This window comes from Pagrus pagrus (genome assembly GCF_965226575.1).
Source record: "Pagrus pagrus genome assembly, chromosome: 11".
Taxonomy (NCBI): Eukaryota; Metazoa; Chordata; class Actinopteri; order Spariformes; family Sparidae; genus Pagrus; species Pagrus pagrus.
Genome location: NC_140195.1, coordinates 27,549,121 through 27,570,352, shown reverse-complemented (window position 1 = coordinate 27,570,352; position 21,232 = coordinate 27,549,121). Strand labels below are relative to the sequence as shown.

The 21,232-nt window shown below is 40.1% G+C and overlaps 2 protein-coding genes and 1 long non-coding RNA gene across 4 annotated transcripts; 2 read left to right on the top strand and 1 right to left on the bottom strand.

Moving 5' to 3' along the window:
• Positions 1-213: 213 nt before the first annotated feature.
• On the top strand, positions 214-8,296 carry sars1 (seryl-tRNA synthetase 1). Its single transcript, XM_084366414.1, has 11 exons — positions 214-390; positions 1,437-1,507; positions 1,675-1,755; positions 1,909-2,067; positions 2,910-3,053; positions 3,214-3,369; positions 4,292-4,513; positions 4,823-4,952; positions 5,639-5,796; positions 5,922-6,051; positions 7,275-8,296. Exons 1-11 carry the CDS (start codon positions 255-257, stop codon positions 7,421-7,423), a joined length of 1,536 nt encoding a protein of 511 aa, XP_084222540.1. The 5' UTR covers positions 214-254; the 3' UTR covers positions 7,424-8,296.
• Positions 8,297-12,006: 3,710 nt separating this feature from the next.
• LOC311264597 lies at positions 12,007-13,833 on the bottom strand. Of its 2 annotated transcripts, none has more exons than XR_014623475.1 (3): positions 13,713-13,833; positions 12,886-13,020; positions 12,007-12,151 (listed from the first exon to the last, which is right to left on the bottom strand). It is a non-coding gene; the product is annotated as an uncharacterized lncRNA (long non-coding RNA). The 2 variants fall into 2 exon arrangements; XR_014623476.1 differs by lacking the exon at positions 13,713-13,833 and adding an exon at positions 13,101-13,271.
• LOC311264596 (transmembrane protein 106C-like) lies at positions 13,382-20,725 on the top strand. The gene is made up of 8 exons (XM_084365607.1): positions 13,382-13,488; positions 13,789-14,017; positions 14,867-14,930; positions 15,111-15,270; positions 16,641-16,781; positions 18,070-18,119; positions 18,369-18,422; positions 19,349-20,725. The coding sequence occupies exons 2-8, from the start codon at positions 13,804-13,806 to the stop codon at positions 19,515-19,517; spliced, it is 852 nt and encodes a 283-aa protein (XP_084221733.1). The 5' UTR covers positions 13,382-13,488; positions 13,789-13,803; the 3' UTR covers positions 19,518-20,725.
• Positions 20,726-21,232: the final 507 nt, after the last annotated feature.

Here is a 21,232-nt window from a genome sequence, read left to right as displayed (position 1 = left end):
GAGGAAAACCTCCGATCTCTGTATCTAGAATATTCTGTGATCAACCTCATCTGAGGAAAACTAATTATATTGCGTCTTAATTGTGTTGGGGAAGTTTAGTTTATAATTACGAACTTCTCATGTGGCCTATGAGCAAGTAACAATTGAAATTGTGGTTACGCTTTAGTGACTTGAAAAACAGGATCTGGCAACCCAGCTGGAGGAGTCAACGTTGTGAGCTCAGTCAGGCTCTCTCTGACAGCCAGCGTGGAAAGATGGTGCTCGACTTGGACCTGTTCCGGACCGACAAAGGCGGCGATCCAGAACTCATCCGTGAGACCCAAAGGAAGAGGTTTAAGGATGTCACACTTATCGATAAACTGGTCGCCGCAGACACAGAGTGGAGAAAATGTAAGCGTCTCTTCATTCAGTTGTTTCAGTCATAGCAGGTAACGTACGCGCGGTGGCTAATAATGCTAACGTTAGCGTAGCGTCAGTCTATGTTCCGCTGGAGAGGAGCTCACGCCCAACTCCATTAAAAAATCTGGCTATTCAATACTTAGTATGCGAATACAGCCAACTCTCACATCCCATCTAGGACTTGAAAAGACTTTACGCATTTTTATGAACCAGTCTTCTATTCGGAATTTGAAATGCTAAACTAGTAATCAAGAATATCGTTTTTTTTTTAAATTAATTCGCTTGCTACCGCAGTAATGTGCTGAACTTTCGTTACACTGCGGTGGTCCGGAATTTAACGAATAAAAATAGTACTTTGTCACTTTGGTGCATGATATTCATGCCGTATTTACCAATGAACATTATTTTAACCAAGTGTAAAAAAGTAACTCGTTTAGTATGTCAATGTGTGTCACTAAGGTGGGCAACAATTTTCAGCCAGATTTGAATGGAGTCTGGTATGATGTTCTCACAGGAATAGAATAGCACGCCTAGGGGCTAATGCTAGCGCCGCTAACATCATTCAATGAACTCAAATGAAACATATGTTAGCCCTCCACGTAGTTTACGGTCGTTTCTTAACATTAAGTTTGTATAGTTAGATGCGCAACACCGTAACCACACATTCTCACAACGGCATTGACATGTGTTATACAAAATGTTGGCTAATGCTGGGTTAGCTTAGCGATGCCGGTTAATAACGTGCAATCTGATGCAATCTTAGCTAGCACCGTGTCAAGCTAACCTCGCCCTGCAGTGCAGCTGCAGTCACTGTGAATCTGATGCAACTTGATGAATTATTTTGTTGATACTGTTTAAGGAGTTAAAGTAGTTTGTTTAAATTTTTATCATCGTTTTTTACTGTAAGAGGGGCAGTTGCTACTGACAGTAACACCTGTGACCAGGTTGCCAGTCGTCCCATTGCAGCTCACTCACACACACTCACTCTCTCATCAGCACAGCCCCATGCACTGACTGACTGATGTGTCCCCTAACAGGCCGCTTCACTGCAGACAACCTCAACAAAGCCAAGAACCTCTGCAGCAAGAGCATTGGGGAGAAAATGAAGGTACAGAATCATTTGGAGACTAAGTAAACGAACAGATCCTCCTCTCATGTAATGTAGAGTGAGAGAGGAGAAACAACACTGTCAGCGTGTGTCCACTGAGCAGATCTGAGAGGGAGTTTTAAACTGTCCATTCCCTTGCCTAACACCTGTCTATGTTGTGAATGTAGAAGAAGGAACCAGTTGGGGAGGATGAGTCTGTACCTGAAGAAGCACAGAATCTGGAGTCCCTAACAGCTGAAACACTATCGGTACGACTGTCTGCGCTTTGTGCACTTACACCTACCTGTATGGCAACATTTTAGTGTTTCATTAAATGAATGTCTGACAAGACCAATATAACTTAAACTTGCTGAATTTCTTTCTTTGCCTTTTCCCTCCTTGCTTGCATGTTTCTGTGTCAGGCCCTGACAGTTACCCAGATCAAGAAGTTGCGTTTGTTGGTGGACGAGGCCGTGGAGAAAAGTGACAGTGAGAGGATAAAGCTGGAGGCCGAGCGCTTCGAGTACCTGAGGGAGATTGGCAACCTTCTGCACCCGTCTGTACCCGTCAGCAATGACGAGGTGAGTGGCTTGATACATGCAGGTCTGGTTAAAGAGGAAACTGTTTCTAAATAGCTGATGGTATAAGAAACAGAAAGTAAAATATTGCACTGACAGGGAGTCCTCAGACTATTTTGGTGGTATTATGGAGACTTAAATGTTTAACTGAAGTTATACTTTTTAATTGCAGATGCATGCATTTTTTTAAATGGAGACCTTATTTGTAAAGAGAATGCTTGTGTGGCTGTAAAAATTAAGTGTGTTAAAATGGGCATAGGTAGCAATAACTTAGCTGTGAACAAGGCAGCAGGAGTAGCTTTTATGACCCGTTATTATTTTTTATGACTATTTTCTGTTTATGGTGTGCATTTATGATTGTTGATTAACTGCCAATAGTATTATTTTCATTGTTGATTGATCCATAATTATTTCTTCAAATATAAAATGTGAACATTTTATTTTAAAGGAATAGTTTGACATTTGACATTATGCTTGCTAGCTTTCTTGCTAAGAGTTAGATGAATAGATAAATACTACCATCTTGTCTGTACTCTAAATTAAAACCAGAAGCTGTTTAACTAAGCGTAGCATGATGATTGTAAATGGGGTGAGTTTACTTTTAAGGGTACCAGTCGAATTACATTGGTACTACAGAGTACAGATTCACGTTAAATCAATCTGATCTGTGCCAAATTGTGGTTCCTTATAGCACATCTTTAGAGCAATGTTATAGAGACACAGAAAGAGAGCGAGACGTCGTCCCTGCAACATTTCACAGTGAGTCAGGGCTACACGTCTAACCAGAGGAAACACCTTCAACCAATCAGCAGAATTTTATATTTCCTTTGTTTTCTTCCTGACAGGATGCAGACAACAAAGTGGAGCGCACCTGGGGCGACTGCACGGCCCAGAAGAAGTACTCCCACGTTGACCTGGTGGTAATGATCGATGGCTTTGATGGAGAGAGGGGAGCCATCGTGGCTGGGAGCAGAGGTTACTTTCTGAAGGTGGGTTCAAGTCTAATCTCAGACACATGCATGACATGAGTAAATCCCTGCAGACCAACATTCCTTCTCCTCTTTAAGCTGTTTTGTTTTTGAGCGCCTCCTTACCTGCAAAACAAGAAACCAGCTGTTGAGATGTTTTCCTCTTCTGTGTCGTGTCCAGGGACCACTGGTGTTCCTGGAGCAGGCCCTGATCAATTACGCCTTAAGGATTCTCCACGGCAAGAATTACACTATGCTCTACACACCCTTCTTCATGAGGAAAGAGGTCATGCAGGAAGTCGCCCAGCTCAGCCAGTTTGACGATGAGCTTTACAAGGTACAGAAGCTTTTACTGGATTCCTTCACTTTATTCTCTTAATGGATCTGACTGCAGTTAAACCTCGAGAGTGAAGAGGAATGTTCTGTCCAGCAGTAGAAGAATGAGGGAAATCCATTTTATTAAGTTTATGATTTCAACACCAACCATAATAAAACATTGTTTTGAAATGAGATATTATGTCATCCACATTTGGCCATGTAGTGCCATCTTGAGGCACAAACAAAGAGCTGCACTGTAGATTGTACAGTGGTGCATTCACTGTCATGGTTCAGGTTTAGAATGATGTCACTTTACTTTCAGCCACTATAGACGGCACTGTACTTCAACATGTTTCTACCTACTCAAGAAGTGATGTGTTAAAGGGCCAAATTTCGTGCCTTAAAATTCTTTAAATAGTCCTAAATTTGAACGATGTCTTAATTGCCACAAACATTTAATCTTTTTTCATTTATCCATCTTTAAATTTCTTTTTATCAAACCTGGTTTGTCCAAGGATCTGTCCTAAATTGGGTTGAAAATTTCACTGGTCACTGAGCCTGACCAGTTTCTGCTTCACATGAAAAAATAGTGGCTTAATTATCATCCGTCAGCTTTTTGGCTTCTTTTCTGTTTGGGGCCACTTCTCTCTCACCTTGCAGTAATTTTTATCTGTTCTTACTCTCACATCACTATAGATGCAGGCAGAGGGTTGTAGTGACTGTATATATTTCTTTGGCCAATGTTTCAATGACTTTCAAAATAAATGCGCAGGTCATGACTCATCATGAAATGATTCTCAGCAAACTGCAGAATATTTCAGAAGCTATTTTCTGGCCTCTGAGAACTTGAATAACATTTCCAGGTTCCAAGGTGGAAATCCTGTAAATGGATCTCTGTCCATTGTTCCTCCTTTCCAACCCCTGTATGTGTTTTGTATCAGGTCATCGGTAAGAGCAGTGAGAAGTCAGACGACAACGCCATCGATGAGAAGTACCTCATTGCCACCTCGGAGCAGCCCATTGCGGCCTTCCTGAGGGACGAGTGGCTCAAACCCGAGGACCTGCCCGTCCGCTACGCCGGCTTCTCCACCTGCTTCAGACAGGAAGTGGGCTCCCATGGCCGAGACACCCGCGGGATCTTCAGGGTGCACCAGTTTGAGAAGGTCAGTCAAGGCATTGTTTATAGTCTTGTTTATATATTACTTTTTACTGTGAGTGAATTACAATATTCAAATATATAAATGGACACTTTTTGTTGTCATTTATCTAATTATTAGATTTGTTTCATTATTATTGAACGTAACTATTTGCAAGGCACTCAATAAATTAGTTCAAATGAGAATAATGATTAATATTCTTTTAGTAACGGGGGTAAATGTTGGATTTACCCTGTCTGCTTTGGTACTTTTTAAAAAAAAATGTAATGATGTCATGGTTTTCTCTCCTTGTCGTTGCTCCTCTTCCCCTTGTAGATTGAGCAGTTTGTCTATGCCTCCCCACATGACGGCAAGTCGTGGGAGATGATGGATGAGATGATAGGAACGGCAGAAGAGTTCTATCAGTCACTAGGAATTCCTTATCGCATCGTCAACATCGTCTCCGGTAGGTCTGACACACACACTTACACTGCAGCGTAGAGCACTTATAAAGTTGTTGGAAAGTCTATGATAAACAGAAAGATCTGATTAATTTTTTTAATTTTTTAATTTTAGCGTTTTGAATCAAATAGTCCCTCAAGCTTTAAGCCCTAGGAACAAATAAAGAATTACTGTAGAATTAAGTTTTTATTGTTTTTGTTTGAGAGAGTTTGAGGGAGTGACAACTTTGTGGATTGAATTGTACTTTTTGCACTGGAGGTCAATGCAGAGTCATCATATTGTTCTTTATAATTGACTGATGTGTGACTGTTGGAAAGGAGCTGTACAGAGGCAGAAAAGACAGACAACTGTCAAGTCCTTGTTGCTGCTGTGTGAAAGAATGCTTTGCAGTATTCAGTATTGCGAATTCAATCCTGATGTCCCTTGTTTATTCAAAAGTAAAGTGAATCTCAGCAGGAACATTTAGGAAGATGGCCTTAAAGATATTTCCTGCAGTGTATTTATTTGCTGTTAAGGAACTAAATTACTTCCAGGAAAAGCTGATTTTTTTTTTTCTAACAATAGTTAATTGCAGCCTGATATTCTCATATAGTAACACAGCTCTATCCTTGGTTATTTTAATGTGATATACCCAGTGTTTATAAAAATGCTATGCACTATGCCAACTCATCTCATTGTATGTCGTCGTAGGTGCCCTGAATCACGCTGCCAGTAAGAAGCTGGATCTGGAGGCCTGGTTCCCAGGCTCTAGTGCTTTCAGAGAGCTGGTCTCCTGCTCAAACTGCACTGACTACCAGGCCAGACGCCTCCGCATCCGCTACGGACAGACCAAAAAGATGATGGACAAGGTGAGTAATCTGTTCACACACAGCTGTGCATCGCGACAAAGACCTGGATTCTGTTAGGCAGATAGATGTTTTATCCTTTCTGTAGCTGCATGTTAACACACTTCCTCTCTCTGTCTGCTGTGTAGGCAGAGTTCGTGCACATGTTGAACGCCACCATGTGCGCCACCACACGTGTGATGTGCGCCATCCTGGAGAATTACCAAACCGAAGAGGGCATCGTTATTCCAGAAAAGCTCAGGGACTTCATGCCTCCTGGTAAGCTGTGCTGAATGTTTTCACATCTGGTGTGTGCTGTGTTCTTTCTGTTTTCTTAATCCCACTAACATGAGATTTCCATTGGCTCCTGTGGAATCCATATCCCAATGCAGTCCTCTAAACAAGAGAGTAGCATGATTTTTACACTGTTTAATGTTCAGAATGCTTATTTTGATCACAATTGAAAAAGAAAAAAAATTCAAAGGATCCATATCATGTTTGTTTGTGTTTAAAAAAATAAACAAATAAATTACCACTAGCCAATATATTGTTATTGAATTTTTTAACATCAGTATCGCCTTCAAAAATCTGATATCAGATATTGACCTCAATATGGTGCTTTAAGTGTAACTGAATCAGTTTCACTGAATGAGTATTTCCATGTTCTGCTACTCTACACTTCCTCGCCACTACATTTATTTGATACATTTAGTTGGTAGTTACGTTGCAGATTGAGATTATTCAGTGTTTATAGGCTATTCTCTGTGACTTGTTACAAATCAGATAGTGTTGTGGGCGGGACATTGTGTGAGAGGATGGTGCATCAGAGCTAAAGTAGAACATTTTAAATTAGCACATTTAATTATTTTATCTGCAATCTGACTGAGAAATCACTGATGCCAACACATATACAAGATAGTTTCCAAACCACTTGTTTGATGACAGAACGAGCACAGTGGACAAACATTCAGCCAACACGTTCTGAAAGACTGCGTGAAATTCTAGTCTAAGAGTGAAACCAAGTCACAAAGAAATGCACAGTTGCAATCAGAGTTTTAAGAGGAGATGCTTGGAAAGTTGTGAAACACTGCAGTAATTTTGTTCACACTTATTGAATTGATTTCAGACATGTGTATGCTGTGGTTAAGACTAACAAACGCCTTGACTTGATAGTAGAAAGTGATGCAAGTCAGGTGCTGCTAGGCAGAGCGAGACTGACTCTGTTTCCTGTCTTTGTTCGATGCTAAGCTAACAGGCTGCTGGTTCTAGCTTTATATTCAGTGTAGAGACGAGAGATTTGTGGAGAGGTATACATTTTCTCTTCTAACTCTAGAAAGCAGAATAAGTGTATTTCCTGAAATGTTGAACAATTCAACTTACCGTGTTCCTGTTTTGATGATGTTTCCTTTGATCATTGTTTTCTAGGAATTTTTAAACGTTTCTTAAATTCATATGAAAGACAGTTGTTTTTTCTTTACTCACCTTGTTTGTCTGTCCTCCAGGTTTGACAGAGATCATCAAGTTCGTCAAGCCCGCTCCTATTGATCAGGAGATGGCTAAGAAAGCAAAGAAACAGGCAGGAGGGAAGAAGAAGAAGCAGGAAGGAGAGCTGCCCAACGCCATGGAGACCATGTCCGTCAACGACTCATAGACTCCATCACACGACCACAGAGTCGCTTCACCAGCCACACAGATACAGGCTGATGGAACAGAGCCTCATGTTAAATGATCACAGATCATTTTTGCTGTTTCTCTCAAAATAAAATTGTTGGAAAAAAAATCAGGAAACAAATCTCAGATGGTTTAACTTAATGCTATCCGTACCATAGCTCAAAGCTGGCTGTGTCCCATCAGTGTCTGTCTGAATGGATGGTGTCATTCATCTCAGCTGTTCCTCCAGTCATTCACTTCAAAGGGATCTTTCTCTGTTTTCTCACCCATCTACAGTCCACTTCAGAGTCCACTGACCACCTGTCTGTCTGTTTCTCTGTCAGTTTCTCACATCTGCAGCAACACTGAGCCTAAAACAAACAGATAAGATATTCACAATCAGCAACAACATTTCTGTTAGTACCTGTGACTCGTGTGTAGTGCAGATAAACAACTCCTCATATACAAATACATGCGACTTTCCAGCTTTGGGATCTGTCATTATCTTTGTAAAGTGTGGTTTTTGCATAACTGATCAGTAACCGTCTGAAATCTTCATTCATCGACCAAAATCTGCATCTCTCCTGTAACGTGGTTGGTTGCTTCATGTGTGAAATGGTTTTAAAGTTGATCTAACTGCTCTAATTCAGGATCTTTGGTAAAGTGATCAGGTATTTGTCTGTTTTAGGCTTCTCTTCATGTCGTATCTGGCCACAATCATCATCTACAACTATCATGCTGTTCACAAGCTTACGATTGAGACATTGACATCGTCTTTCTGCGCTTGCTAATACAAAGATATATATATATATATGATTGAGCAATGATGGAGTGGCACTCACTGTAAACGAAAATAAATACAGTTGGTATGGAAGTTCTGTTCTGTGTTTTTTTTCAGTGAATACGGTATGTGTCTAGTTTTAAAACTGCTGTATGTATTTTCACATTGTATTCCTTGAAGCCTCACACAAGGAAGAATGCTAACATGACAATAACCATGTTTTTATTTAAGTTCACATCATTCTGAATAATTTTTTATGCAAAATTTGCTTCTTAAATTATCTGACAAGAAATAACTTACAGATTAACATTACTACAAAAGACTCATCTTGGTCAAAGAATGCTTAAATGACCAAATGCTGTCTCCAGTCACAGAATGGGAACTCACAAGAAACCACGTTGACATGCATAAAATCCTGAATGTTTAGAATTTAGTAACGTTTCCATACCTATCCAGGAAGAAATTCCTTAAAATAGCTTTATCAAGCCCAAAAGGAAAAGCTTAAATGAACAAACACCCCAGTTAGTGTCAGTGGGGACCAGGTCTGCCCACAGGAACATCTGGGCCTCTGAAAAGGTCCAGTGAACAGCCCATGTCAATCCACCATGCACATGTTTTTTTCTCTCCTACAGTAAATAGACACATACAGGACATCTTGGCTATTATCAACATCATCCTCTTTCTCACAGGTTGTGGAGTATCCTTCGCTGACACTAGCTACCCTTTTGGCTTGTAATGTTAGCTAAAAAAGAAGGCTAAAAATCTACTTTAAAACATCTCAAACAGGCTGTTACTTTAGGACACTTTGGAGATTCAATCACATATTTAAATTTCCACATCCTTGTGATGAAATTACCTTCAATGGATCATCAGATGTGTTGATAAAACCTCCAGGGAACATGGATATCTGATAAAGGGCAATAAGGAAGACATGACAGTTACTCATTAACTCCAACAGACTTTACACCTGCCCAGTTGTACTGCAATAAGACGCCGATTCACTCTGGTGAACACATATTTACAAAAGGTAAGATGACTTTACAGTATTTCTTTAATGATTTAGGTGATTGATACGTTTCTGATCTGTAAGTGTCTAAGTCTTATATTTTTGTCAGCCTGCAGGGTGTAGTTTGGGACCGGACGTGTGAAAATGAGCGACACTTCAGAAGATGATAGTGAGATCTCCTTTGCAGTCAAGGTAAACACTGATTTTTGAGTAGTTCTGAAAGTGGAAAACAAAGACAGGACAGCTTTGGTTTGCCGTGTCATGACTTGTATGTTAATAACATTTCCGATACATACTGTATGTATCATTAGATTAATGTATAATGAATCTGTCATGTCAGTGCTGTCTATACTGTGGGCCACAAGCTGTGTTTAAAACACCATTTTCTGCGTTGCTTCATGTGTATTTCTTTCTCTGTAGTTTCTTGGCAGAGTTCAGGTGGTCCGCCATGATGGACTACAGGTCCTGGATGAAGCAGTTCAGAGTCTAAAGGTTGGTTATTACCACTTTCATCCTGTTTTAATTGCTGTTTTTTTCCATTACAAAGAAACAGTCTTTGCTTGGATATCATTTTATGATGTTGTTGATGCAACTCTTCCAACATGGCAAACAAAGCCACAGTGTGGTGCATGTTTGACTTGGATGCAGTGATCTTTCTGCATGTCTAGAAGGCTTGTATTGTAGTGGGAAACCATGTTTGTATCCACTATATGAGCTCTATATGAACGTATTAACTACATGTGTTGGCTTTGAAGATGCAGTAACAGACATGACACGCAGTTGATCTCCTCTCGTCCGCAGACACCAGATAAATACTCATCAGAAAAGGCAGCGAAGAAGAGCAAAGTCCATCTCTTCCTGTCGATGAGTGGGGTAGACATTTTGGAGAACAAAACCAAGGTGTGTGTGACAAACCTGTACCAGTCATCATCTTTCTTTGGTCATGAATTATCACTTCTGATCTTCTCATTGTCTCTCCTCCTCAGTTTCTGTTGTACTCGTGTCCTTTGTCCACCATCTCCTTCTGCGCCGTCTTGCCATCTTCACCCAAAGTCTTTGGCTTTGTGGCTCAGCACCCTGCCGCAGACATGTACCACTGTTATCTGTTCCAGAGCAGGAAGCTTGTGAGTAGTCTCAGTACAGTATAGCAGCAATCCCTGCGGGACAAATTTGGTGGTTTAATGGTTTATTTTGAGCAGATCACTAATATTAAAGGATAAGTTCACCCATAAAGTGAAAATTAAGTCATCATCTATTAACCATGTCAGGGGAAAGTTAGGTGACTTTTGTAGTCTATAACATTTTTGGAGCTTTGTGTCAAAACGGTGTTGCAGCATTCCTCTAAACAACTGAAGGAAGTGCCAAGCTTGTGCACCCACTTTAGACGGGGTGCGCACAAACGCTTTTAGCTTAGCAGCTTCAGTGAAAATTGTGGCTAAAAAAAGGTTGTAAATAACGTCTTTTCAAATCAATTTGGGGTCTTTTGGGGATTTTTATACGTCGTTTGTTTTTTACATTTTAAAACAAGTCCCCATCTACTTCAGTTGTTTAGGAGAACGCTGCAACTGCGCTTTGCTGTGAAGCTCCAGAAACGTTCTGAGGACTACAAAACTTCACCCAACTTTCCATAGGCATTGGGGTGAATAGGTGATAACTGAGTTTCCATTTTTGAGTGAACTGCTCCTTTAATTTCGGAAAATAATTCAGTTTACAAACCAGAGAGGAATTTTGTGCTCTAGTTAAATGAGATGTTCAGGATTTAAGTGTAATGGGAATTTTCTTGACACTTTTCAGTCTCACGTGCTGGTCTCGGTTATTGGAGACGCCTTCCGAGCTTCAAAAAAGGAGCAGAGCGTGAGAGGAGGACGAGACCTCATAGTGGAGGCACTCCGACATAAGGTCAGTTCCACTTTTACTGTCAGGGCTGAAGTCAGTGGTGTTTACCTTCAACTGTTTCACTTTATTCTGTCATAATTTAAAATATTGCAAATAGGTTATCAGTTTACCTTCATGGCTTAATTAACAAGGAACTGATACCAGCTCCTGTGGAATTAAACTGTGTTTTACTGTTCAGTGTTGCATTCTCATCACTATCTGCCTCATCTTTCTCATTCTTTTCTTTTTTCAGAATAAAATGCTGCAGAGAGAGAATGATGAGCTGAAGAGGAGGCTTGCAGGACAGACTAACTGATCAGTGATATATATATTGTTGGACACATATACAGAAAACAACAATCTCCTGATGTTGTATTATTACCCCTTTTCTGAAGTATGATGTGCTTTTTACTGTTGAATCCCCACATCCACAGCAGCAGGAGGCAGCACTGAGCTCCACGACTGTCAAACAAGACCAACTCCTGCAGTGGTGGAGGCTGCACTTTCAGAACCCTGGTTTAATACTTTTTGTTATAGTTTTGAAGGTTTATTCCAACTCAAATAATACTGTGTGACTCATTATGTATAATTTTAAAGGTTTGCTCCACCCAAATAATACTTTGTGACTCATTATGTATAATATTAAAGGTTTACTCCACCCAAATAATACTTTCTTCCAAGTACTTATGGTTTTAAAGACTTATCCCATCCAAATAATACTTTGCCTCGCAATTCACCTTGGTGTCCAATACTTGCAATTTGTACAATTAGCAGGATTAGTTAATTATACTGACACTAAACTATGATTTGGTATGGTTTAAATAAAATTGACTAGATCTAAACCAGATATTTTAAAAAGGTTAGAAAAAGGCAAGACACAGGGATGACTCTAGGGGCAGATTCATTTTATATATTGCACACACATCCAAACAACAATGAGCAAAAATAAACAATGATGGAAACAATTAACAATACTAAAGGAACAAACAGATTAAAGAGAACAATATGAACAGAAGCTGTAAGTCTGCTGAATCCAATCCTCTATGTTCCATCAGGCCTCAACAACTCTGAGAGACAGAAAACCAAAGAGGATTGTGGGGTAAACAGGCAGCTGGCTCAGTTGAGGATTATTTAAAATATATAAAAATGGTAAAACAAGGAGTATTAAAAAAGCATTTACACTGACGATAATAGGCTACCTCTGATTTAACATAGTTGACTGACACAGATCATATCGACATGCTTTCATCATTCTCTGAAAATTGGCTACAATTAATTACAGTAGTCATTAAGTCAGCAATTAAAATAAGACCTAGCTGGGCTCGACAAATCACGCTATGGTTTCAAAACACAAACGTTAGACACATTATTGCTCTAAAATCACAATTGGACCTTAAAGACACACGAGGACAATAATCAAATTTGACTTTTTAATACTTGACACAAGGACGTCTTGTGAAAAAGACCTCTTCAGATTATATCCTGTCAATTCACTGTCAGTATACACAGGTGGGGTTAATTATAAGTGACCACAACCACCTGTAGAATTAATCCCACCTGTTGATTGTGAAATTGACACAATATGGCTACAGGATGGTGATATTAAACAGTTAGCTAAACAAACAGGCTAATGCGGCTGCAGCAAACTGTCATAAGCGTATTATACCTAGCTAACGTTATTCAAACGTATTGCGCACCTGTCCAGTTCAAGGCAACGGACTTGTTTATAACCTCAAATCACCTCAAACCAAAAATCTAACTTTATTCACTTTTAGTACTCAGACTAATAAATAGCTCTTACTTCAGTACTTTAACATCCCTCTATCTCCAAAGGGGTTGTTCAGCTGGGTGGGTGGCGCTGTGGCGAAACACTGGGCTCGTAGAGGTTCGGTTCTGAAGGTGCAGCCTGCTGCTAGCTCCTCCACTGCAGCTACACCTACCCAACAGGACGGAGGCGGCTGCGTTAAAACGCTGCCATAAAGTGTCTGAAATATTAAACGTCACTGTTGTGCTTACACGAAGAATCAAGTAGTCTTAAACAGTCTGCCCCAGAGAAAGACGAATACTTGTGTAACTTTCAAGAACTGACTCATAAGAAACTCAGGATGTATTTTACGTCAGCTAAGCAGTCAACTGAGCAACAAATGAATAATAAACAAAACGTGACCACATTACTCATCGTGTTTTGTTGCTTGGCATCTATGATATAATAAAACGTACCCGAGGCTACATAAACCTCTTGAATGCGCCAACGGCTGAATTATTGGCTAGTGGATTGTGGAATGTACGCAGGGCACGTGAAGGCAGCGCAGCGTGGGCATTGTAAGCTGAGGTCGTGTGACAACATGCCGAGCTGCTGGAAGCGCGACCGCGGGCTGGCCTGGCTGACGTGTTTGGTGTAAAGGTAAGTTAAGCATGTTTAAACAAGCTATCTAACGTTTGAGCCAGCAAGTCACTTTTGGCTAACAGCTAACTTGTTGAACACTTTTGTTAGCAGACTAGCTAGCTTGAACAACGATACATGTTGTCCTCGTCATGTGAATGAATAGAGATGGTCACTATCACTGGCGCACACAGGGGACATTCTCTGTCAAACACAGCTGACCTGTCCCTCCTGAGTTAATTAACTCACATGTTTTTATTTATTTTGTTGCCTGAATGACTCCTTCACATCCACTAAACTCTGGCTTGCCCACCCTTGTAGGCGAGTGGAGCCGCCATGGGGACGCGGTGGTCACGTAGCGGCAGCAGCCTGTCCCTTCTCCCGGAGAGGCAGAGCTCCGAGCGGCGGGGAGAGGACAGAGACTCCGATAACGAGTCTTTGGATGGGCTCGGCAGACGGGAGGACATAGCCCAGTTCCCGTACGTGGAGTTCACCGGCAGGGATAGTATAACGTGTCCGACATGTCAAGGGACTGGACGAATACCCTCCGGTGAGCAGAAACGCATGAAAACCGTCGAGTTAAAATCGGAGCAGATGTAGCAAACGTTAGCATCGATACCTTTAACTCAGTGCAGACAGACCAGCCTGGATACAGTTTGTTTAAATGATCTTAGAACAAGGCTTAACATGTATGTAACATAGTGCAGTTAGACATTAAATGTACAATTGAAAGGGGCACCATGTAGTTCAGGAGAAGAAATTCAAACTCAGAATTGTGATATTTACTATATTAAGGAGTTAATAATACAAGCTCAGAATTTTCTTTTTCCATAAGCGAATAAACAAGCTGTTCTCAGAGGAAAGTAAGGTCCCAGAACACGGTTTGAAGCTAGAAAGGTGGCAGGGTCCGCCACATATAAACAAAGTAAAGCAGTATGGAATCAGTTTGTTTGTTCACTTTATTAAATCATAAAGAAAAATCAGTCAATGAAGATCTTTCTCTTCTGACTAAAATGTCTTCCCCAAAACTACATAGTTCACCTTCAACTCTTTCAAATCAGTCTCATTCGTATTTTTTTGCTTGTCTGGAGACTCACAGACTTACAGTCAAACAGCTCATACAGCAGGCCGCAGTGAATATCACAAACTGGTCTGCGTGTTTCTTTTCACGTTAGCAGTGCCAATCTTGCACTCAAACTGGTACGAAAGAGCCTTAAGCAATGTCACTTAATGATGCAGACATTAGAAAAGCATAGATGAAACATTCTCAGTGTTACATTGTATTTTAATCCAAGGAAGAGACGGTCCTTGTGCAGTTTTAGAGGCTCTGCCGAAATCAATTTTAAGGGGAGCACTAATCAATCTGTTACGTGACCTGTTGTTATCGCTCCCCTGACAGATCAAGTGAATGAACTGGTTGCATTGATCCCATACAGTGACCAAAGGCTGCAGCCCCAAAGAACGTAAGTAACCTAAACCTACTAATATGGACTCCGCTGGCTTTCTTGGTGGTCTAAATGCTGTATATCTGTGGCCGCTGTACCTGTTATTTCAGTAGTACTTAAAATAAAATGTTATTTACATGTAATTCAGGCCTGATGTGTACAGGTTAGTGAGAGAAACTCCATGTTTCTGTGTTGTAGGAAGCTGTATGTGGTCATCTCAGTTGTGCTGTGCCTCCTTGCTTCTGCGCTCGTCGCCTTCTTCCTCTTCCCTCGCACCGTGGTCGTGGTGGATGATGGGATACACTCGGTGACTGTGAGCTTCGACCACACCAATATGAAGGTCCTGATGAACATGACGGTAGGTTTTCTCTCAATTGCACCGGTGTACCATGACTCATGCCAGACAAAGGGAGGTGTGTCTGTTATTAAGCCTGTCCTCATTGATATGAATGACTCAGACGTTTAGTATTAGTCAGTACAGTTGAGCACCACAAGCAGCAGCCTCCAAAATGATCATACAGTTGAATCAACACCTGGACAATGTACCTAATAAACTGGCAACTGAGTGTGTATATATTGTTAAAAACAAACTCCAGTCACTAACATGAAGATCTATGTGATTAAGAAGTCTCAGTGAATCAGAAGTGTTGAGCCATCTAGTTTAGGAGCAGGGACGGTGTTTTGTTTTATGCATCCAAATTAGATCTGATGTAACCTGTGTATTCATTGTATTAGTAAATTGTCAGAAAATTAATTGCCAACTGTATTGATTAGCAATTTCCAAATTTGGAGATTGGATTTTGACTTCTTTTGCCTTTTTTTATTGCGCTTTTTAACATAAACACAAACAGCTAGCCACATCATCACAGCATCCAAACATGCACACACGTGAAGAAACAACCCCATTACAGTTGACTGTGATGCAGCAAATTAACATATGGCAGGAAAGAAGGCAAAAATAAATAATACTTTCAAATTCTATCCATCAGTTCTCCATCAGTCCATTTAACATGATATTTGTAAGGCTTTTAGCAGCATATCTAAAGAAGGGTTTCCAAGTGTTAAAAAGATCATCCATTTTACATTTAAATCTGTGTTGGATATTTCATTGGTATTATTTAAAATATCAGTGTGTGCCAACTGACAATTCTAGGTGGCATCTTATTAATTATCGTCTTCGCAATATATTTTTCCAGGCAGCAATCGATTAAACTGCCTTCTTTGATGGGAGTCTTTATAGACTGGGTAAATCGAGAAGCAAGGTTCAGCTCCCAGCGTGATTCCAAACATTAATTAATAATAATAATAATTTAGAAATGTTTCCAACTGTTAAATACATGTCTCTGAGATACAGAACAATCTTAAGGTCTGAACCACAAGTCTCAGAAAACAAATCTGATTGTAGCTGTTCTCTTTGTGCCTCAGTAGCCTCAGTTGTTGTACATTAGTCTAATTAAACCTCAATCCAATGCAGTGTCGACTTGTTTCCTTTTTGAAATTTCTACTGTGTCATGTCCGTCAGGGTTAATCATTTTAGACGCACTAGTTTGTGTATTTGAAAGTTTTTGTCACTTCCTGTGTGTGGAAAAAAATAATTGTTCAACTACCACACCCCACACCGGCGTTTTATCTCAGCGCATGTATTGTCACAAAACATGTTGCATAATAGTTAGTGTCTTTTGTATTTCACTGTTTACCTCTCATGCTGACTCACGTTCTTTCTCTCAGAGCACTCTAAACCTGACCAACCCAAACTTCTTCTCGGTGCTGGTGCAGAGTGTGAGCTGTCAGGTCCTCTACATGAAGACGGTGATCGGCACGCAGCAGCTGAACAACGCCACCACCATCCTGCCGCTCAGCGAGAGTCGGGTAAAATAAGAAATGCACATTCAGAATGCCTTCAATTGATGAAATTCATATAATTCAATTTTTAAATACATAGTTTAAAATAAGACTTCATTTTATTTTCTAAGTGGATATTATATAATATATTTAATATTGTATAATATATTCTTGGATAAGATAAGGTAAGACAACTTTATTGCTTTGATGCTCAAACACACAGTCAGTATAAAATACAAAAACCTAACAGACTAATAATAAAAAGTGCACATGCTCTTGTGTACATATGAATCATCATCACTGTAATCAGACTGTAAAGCTTCCTGGTGCAGAGTTCAGCATGCAAACAAACATGTCATCAGTGTAAAGCGTGCTGCAGGTGTGCCTGCTGCAGGATGTGGTCTCACACTGTTATGAATACGAGCTCATGCTGCACGAACGCTCTAGACTAAAAGGTCAGGAGACATCGGTGCGAAAACCACATACAGCATCACCCGCTTTAAACTGGAGACTTGGTAACATTACTCCTCCTGTCAACAAATCCCATGAAAAAAAGACAGAACCAACAAGTATTTTCTGTGCAGCCAAAGCCTGATCCATCTCATTCCTCCACAACTGACTGCAACTCTCTAATCTGTATTTGCAGCTGTGCAGAAATGCTGTGTTCAAACAGAATTAATAGACACTGCAGCATTTGAATGTCGATATACTGCAAAATTTAAATGTCCACGGTTTGAATGAAGCTTCATACTATTCAGAATAGCCTTATATTAAATGTCTTTCTGTTTGTTCATTTCCTGCTTTTAAAGATTAAAATCTCCAGTAGGAGTAAACAGCTTTGGTGCTGTGAGCCAAAGACAGACTGAGGAAGCGAGAGACGCAATAACACATCAATGTTTTAATCTTTTCATGGGCTTTATTGACAGCAACAGAAATATAAAATATAACTAGCCTTATCCTTAATGTTCCTTCAGCTGCTCTGCACTGTAAGATGCATAGTTCAGTGGTTCTAGGAGGAGGGTATGGGGACCCCCAGGGGGTTTCCTTAAGGAATCCCCAGCAAAAACGGGAATCATTTATTTTCACTATAATTCTATCCATTAGTAGCACAGTGACCATATGTATGACACTAAAGCTAAGCTAGATGACTTTTAAAGAGTAAGATTCTCAAGCAAACCCTTGTATAAATTTGCTTTAACTCATTGTCTCACTGCTGACAGGATATCTATATATTTGCCCTTAAGTTTCTGCCTCATCATCTCCAGATACAAACACATTGGGCTTCGTTGTTGTGTAACGTGTCGATCTTCTGCAGGTCAACTACACGGTCAGTGTGGAGATTGGCACCAGCGCACCATACGTCTAGTAAGTGTTTCTGCCTGAACCTCGTCCAAACAGCTTGTCAGTGTCATGTAGAATGCACCAAATTCTCATTTGCTCAAATGGCCACAGTATCCCTGAGATGTAGTAATAGAGAGACAGATTAATAAAAGAATGATCACAGGTGAAAAATAAGGCTGACATTGGCTGATTTATCTGCTGAGGTTTACACAAACCTACAGTCATCTTTCCAGTTGAGCAAACTAAAGCTTTACTGTTTTGTGTCTCTTTCAGTGCCTTCTGCACAATGCCCAGCATCAAGGTCCACAACATTGTGGTATTTATGCAGTAAGTTTCTCTTTTCTTTCATAGGAAATGCTTCATTTTGTTGTGTCTTTGTTCTTTGTGTCCCGTTGCTTCTGAGATCTTTTTTGGACTTTCCTTGCTTTTACTTTCAGTATCATTTTGATACTTTATTTAACTCTACTCAATTACCAGTAAAAATCTCTTTTCAATATCTTAAGTAAATGCACATAGGCAATGGCACCAAAGTACTGTATATTTGAGGTATCGAAAGGTAAGAGTATAGTACTTGTTATAATTTATGCTTTCCCAGTATGATATATTATAGGATTAATAACACTGATACCTTTTATGTGTGAACAGCATTTTTGTTTGAGTATTAACATTGTGATCAAGTTTTAAGCTTAAAAAAAATCTGTCCTTAAAACCTTTGTGCAGTTAGAATATTTAAACCTGTTTTAATTTAAATCAGCTTAATGCAGGTTGCAGCAGTAAAATGATGAAAAAGTTTCCTTTAGAAAGTTTTTGAAACAAGTTGATCTTGAGTGAAAACGGGTTAAAATACTCCTGCTTTACACAAAAAACCCTCTAAGCATTTCTATTGTTGTCTGGAACATTTCATCACATTTCTAGCAGCTGATAATGATTTTACTTTCCACGCTGCATCATCCTCACCCTCTGCCTACAGTCAAAAGGCTGCTGTGTTACTGTATTTCATCTGGTGTCATGTTAGGTAACACTGAGAGACAGTGTTACCACATAAGGCACTTCCTCAATGTGGCTGCTTGTATCAAATTGTGTGCACCATCACTTATAACAAAATAACCATAATTTCACACACTGGAAGAAACTGGACCTCTTGATAGGTGCAGTTTTCCCTGGTTTAATCTGGCAGATCATGAATTTAATCAGTCTGGAGCTAATTTCTTGTGCAGCAGCTCAAATTTGTGTCTTGTCCTGCCTGTTTCCAGAACCACAGTGAAAACCTCATACATGGTGCGAGCATCCCAGAACAGCCTGGAGGCCTATCACTACATAGACTGTGGCTCCAACACCACATACCGCCAGACGGCAAGGCAGCACCGGCACCTCTCCTCTACCCTCACACCAGCCACACCCGTCAGCTCCCCTCTGCTGTGAGAGGAAAGACATGGATCACTTTTCTTGAGACACTCCACAATGGAAATTTTTCCCCACAAAACCACCAGCAGCAAAATACCAAATGGTGCTTTCTTTGAAGCTCGCACAGGAAAGGTAACATCAAGGAGCTGTTCTTTTGGAAAACTTTAGTTTTCACTGGACAGGCCAGAGGGAACAGATGAGTGGTTTGTTAGGCATCGATATTTCTCACCACAGCAACAACTTTTTTAACTTGCATTTGAAGTGCTTGAACTCACCGTATCTGCAAAGTTTAAAAAGGCAGTTTGGTTGTTTCAGACAGAATGAGTCATACGGTGAAAACGGGAGTGACTAATTGCGCGAGTCACTCAGCGCTCTGTGTTGGAAACAGGACAGAGCAAGCTCTTTTCTTAAAGGGGAACAGCCAACAACCAAGTGGCACTGATGGCACTTTGTCCTAGCTTTAGTTAATGCTGCAGAGCCCTGCCTGTGTCTGCATCAGGAGAGCACTCTCCAGCATTGCTTGAATGACTTTTGGTATTGTTACACTGTAGAAGAAGAGAAGGAGCTGGCCTGCTGTTACTGATCTGGATTTAATGCAACTACAGGAAGGATTGTTTAATGACGGTTTTCGCACCTTGAAACTGGGACACTGTTAAACATATTGCTTTGGCTGTGTTATTTAACTGTTTCTGACACATATCACAGATGTTTTTAAATGAATTGATAAGTTATTTCTTGGTACCTCTCATCACAGCAGGTCAAAGCACACTGATTTTAAATGCAGGGTATATTGTAGGTCCATAGTGTTACAGAGAGGAGAATGTTCTCAGACTGGATTTTCTTTAAAGTATCAGCTCGTGTGTTGATGTGACCTAATCACTGATCCTGTAACTCGATCTCAAGTATCCTAGCTTCACCTCTGTGGCTTATTGATCTTCAAACGTCTTATCGGAGTGAAACCTGACATCATCAAATGACTTCTGCTACAGTATCTGCTCTGTAAAGATTCGTCTGTCGTAACTGTCAGGTTGACTTCATGACTTCAAAATGGAAACAAAGTGACTGAAACAATTGATTTGACTTTTTTTTTTTTTTTTTAAGGGACTGTTTGTAAATTTTTGAATGAAAAATTTTACCAGGGTTTTTTAAAAATACAGTATACACTGTCATGCTTGGTTCTAAAATACATTAAAGGGAGTTGTGAATAAATAAATAATTACCAATTATTGTTGTTTCAGAAACTTTTTGTTTTTTTGGCCGAGAGTTTAGTCAATTAATTGATCTACAGGAAATTAATCATCAGCTACATTGTCAAAAGTTTGGGGTCATCCAGAAAACACTTGTTAACACAGTTAGTAGAAAATATAGCAATAATACAGTAGTTACTCTTGTCAAAGAATTCTTCATTTGCTTTGCAGATCTTTGGCACACTAACTGTCAGTTTGTTGAGGTAACTTGAAGAAATTTCACTCCATGCTTCCTGAATCCAGAGCTAACAGAGCGTAATCGGACTGATTCACGGGAGAATAAACAGTGGCCTGAGGACCAGTCATGTTTGGATGATGATGTAGGCATGCATAGCCAGGAGCAATACTTGTAAAGAGTTGTAGTCTACAATGCTGCGTGAAACAACGACCTGAATATCGTCTCAAGACACTGTCATCAGCAGATACAGTAAATCTAAGAAAAATAACAGTCAGTCGCAGACCTTCGATCACGAATCCCAAATAAGC